The sequence below is a fragment of the Calidris pugnax genome, unplaced genomic scaffold (assembly GCF_001431845.1).
Source record: "Calidris pugnax isolate Ruff unplaced genomic scaffold, ASM143184v1 scaffold102, whole genome shotgun sequence".
NCBI lineage: Eukaryota > Metazoa > Chordata > Aves > Charadriiformes > Scolopacidae > Calidris > Calidris pugnax.
In genome coordinates, this window is record NW_015090846.1 from 3,788,294 (window position 1) to 3,791,053 (window position 2,760).

General features: G+C 62.0%; 1 protein-coding gene across 1 annotated transcript in view; it reads left to right on the top strand.

The window, feature by feature from the left end:
• The first annotated feature begins 833 nt into the window (after nucleotides 1–833).
• NOTCH1 (notch 1) overlaps nucleotides 834–2,760 on the top strand; it is a 49,387-nt gene continuing 47,460 nt past the window's right edge. The window contains exon 1 of the mRNA XM_014942737.1: nucleotides 834–936. Coding sequence (XP_014798223.1) covers nucleotides 834–936 — 103 coding nt within the window. The remainder of the gene's footprint in view (nucleotides 937–2,760) is intronic.

Here is a 2,760-nt window from a genome sequence, read left to right on the forward strand (position 1 = left end):
TCCCTTCCTCCCTATTTTTTTGCCTTTTCCTGGTAGGAATCTCTAGGGGGGAGGCGTTTGGGAGAAGGAAATTTGAGGAGGTTCCCCGCCAGGATCTTACACCAGATCCCCCCTGTACCAGGGGAGGGATGGCACCAGATTAAAGCGGGGCATCTCACGGCAGCGCCCGGCTGGAGGAGTCTTCCTCGCACCCACGCCGTGCCCCCGTCCTGCCCGTGGAAAACCACAGTCAAGCCTTTTACCTCCCCCACGGCAAAGCCCTCCCCGGCGCAGAGCTGCCCCACTGCTGTGGGGTGATGGCAATAAGTAGATATATTTGACTTCTCGTGTTCTGGGGGTGAGGTGGCACGGCCACACGGCCACACAGCCGCACGCAGGGATGTGTTTGCATTTTTCCACCCGTGGGCAGACCCTCCCCACCGCCCAGGAAAGCCAGGGCTCCCATGTGGCTTCCCAAGTGCTCTTTTGGCCCCAGGCTTGTGGGTGACCAGCACCCCGAGAGCAGCCGGTGCCAGGGACACCCCGTTACCCACCCAGTCCCGCCACCGCATCCCACCACACCGTGTGGCACTGGGCATCACCGCCCCTCTGTCCCCAAATGGCACGGACACGGCAGGGACCCCAACGGCCCTGTGTAGCCCAGCATGGCCAGGAGGGTCTGGTGGAACCTGGGGGGGCTTCTCTCCAGTTTCGGGGAGCAAGACCCCGAGCGCAGCCAAGCTGAAGGCGCCGTGCTTTCTGCACAAGGAGAACAAGCCCGGGCAAAGGCTCAGCTGGTATTTCCAGGCAGGTAGAGCCGAGATGCTCCCTGCGCGGTGGGAGAAAGGGAGAAGATGGAGAGGAAGAGAGCAGAAGGCTCCATCTCCAAGGAAGCCCAAGTGGTGGAGACCCCAGGCTGCCCTCGCAGCTCCTTGCCTCCAGCTGAGGATGAGGATGGTGGGAAGGTTGTGGTGGTGTGGGGACATCACTCAGCCAGGACAGCAGCAGGGGACGCATCCCACTGCCCAGCTACTACCATCCTGCTCCTGTCTGCAGGGATGAGAACACTGGGGGAGCACCCACGTCCCTGCCAAGGGCAGAAAATGAGTGTGAGGAGCCATTGCAGCCTCACATCCCTTGGCATCTCTCATTTGCTCTTGGAAAGCAGCGATGGCCTGGCCTTGTCCCTGCTCTGCCGTGATGGAGCGAGGCAAGTGGCATCTCCACGAGATGCTTGAAGGTTTCAGCGCGGGGTCAAGCTCCCAATGGCACCCGAACCCCACATGGCACCGTGCTCCCCGCAGAGCCCTGACCCCCCCATGCGGATCGGGGCACCGTTTTAGAGCCCAAAGCACCAAATGCAGGAGGAGCAGGGAAGGAGGGGAGAGCTCGGGAGCGAGGTACCGCTGCAGGGCTGGCTCCTTTGATCTGAGGAGCAGACTCTGCCCTTCGGGTTGTTTAATTGTTTCACACTTGCTCTGGAAATAATTTACAACAGGAAGCGGTGGGATAACACCGGGTCTGCCATGGGATGGGATGAGCCCGGGGGCTGCCGAAGAGGTGCCCTGTGATGAGAGACACAGATGAGGGTGTCACCTCCTTCCCATTAACCCATTGCCGACCCTCCCTCCTCTTCCTCTTTCCCAAGCTTTCACCCAAAGGCCAGCAGCCAGCCCTACACATCCCCACATTTGAGAGCTGTAAAAGAGCCATCCCATGGCCTCCAACAGCCACAGCTCAGAGGGGCTCAGGGGGAGCCCCATGGAATTTAGGTGCCCCCATCCCTGTGGCAGGCAGTTGGTACCCCAAATTCTCTGTGCTCCAAGCTTTTGCCCCCCCCCCACTTTGGAGGTGCAGCAGCAGCAGAGCCCTGCTGTGACACAGGGGACCGGTGTGGCCGTGAGCCTCGCTGAGCAGGGCTGGTCCCCACAGCCCCACGAGGAAGCATCACTCATTGGTGTGAAACAGCCCCCTTGCACGGGCTGTTTCCGGCAGTGGGGCTCTGTGGGTACAGCCGCTGAGCACACCCCCACACACCCCCCCGCAGACACAGCCCTCGGGTGACACCAGCAAACACCAGTTTAAGTGGTTTTATCCCATCCTCAAGCTCGGGGCATGGTTGGGTTTTGTGCGGGGCATCCCCACGCTCCCATCCCACAGGCTGTGGGGCAACTCGGTGTGCCAGGCTCCACCACAGCACAGTGATGGCCATGGGGGGGGCTGGAGGGGGGGTGTGGGTATGAGGGGACGATGGTGTGGGGACCCACAGGCAGCGCCGTGCACACAGGAAGCCTGAGCGCATCTGGGGGTTGTCGAGCCGCTGCCTCCCGGGTTTGGCTTCCCTGCTTCTCCTAATTTATTTGTTTATTTGTTGATGCGGCGCGTGGGGCTGGCCGGGGCCCTGCCTGCAAGTTCATTAGTTCACAAAACAAACAACATCCGAGCGGGGCTCGGCAGCGGGCACCCACGGGGAAGGCGGGTGGGAGAAGGGCTCAACGTGCTTGGTGAACCCCAACCCCGGGTCCCCAAACACACCCTGTGCCCAACACCCCCCTCTGACCCCCAGGAGATGCTCAGCACAAGCCCTGGTCCCCCCCTGCAAAGGTCACACACATCCCTGTGTGTCCCTCCAGGTTTTTGAGCCCGGGGGGGTTAGACACGCTGTGGGTCAGGCTGGGGGTCTGTGGTCCCTGAGCAGGGGCTGTGTCTACAGAGCTGTGCAGGGGCTGGGGGGGGCACTGGGGGGGGCTCTGCAGGGCTGAGGGTGGTAAGGGGGCTGCA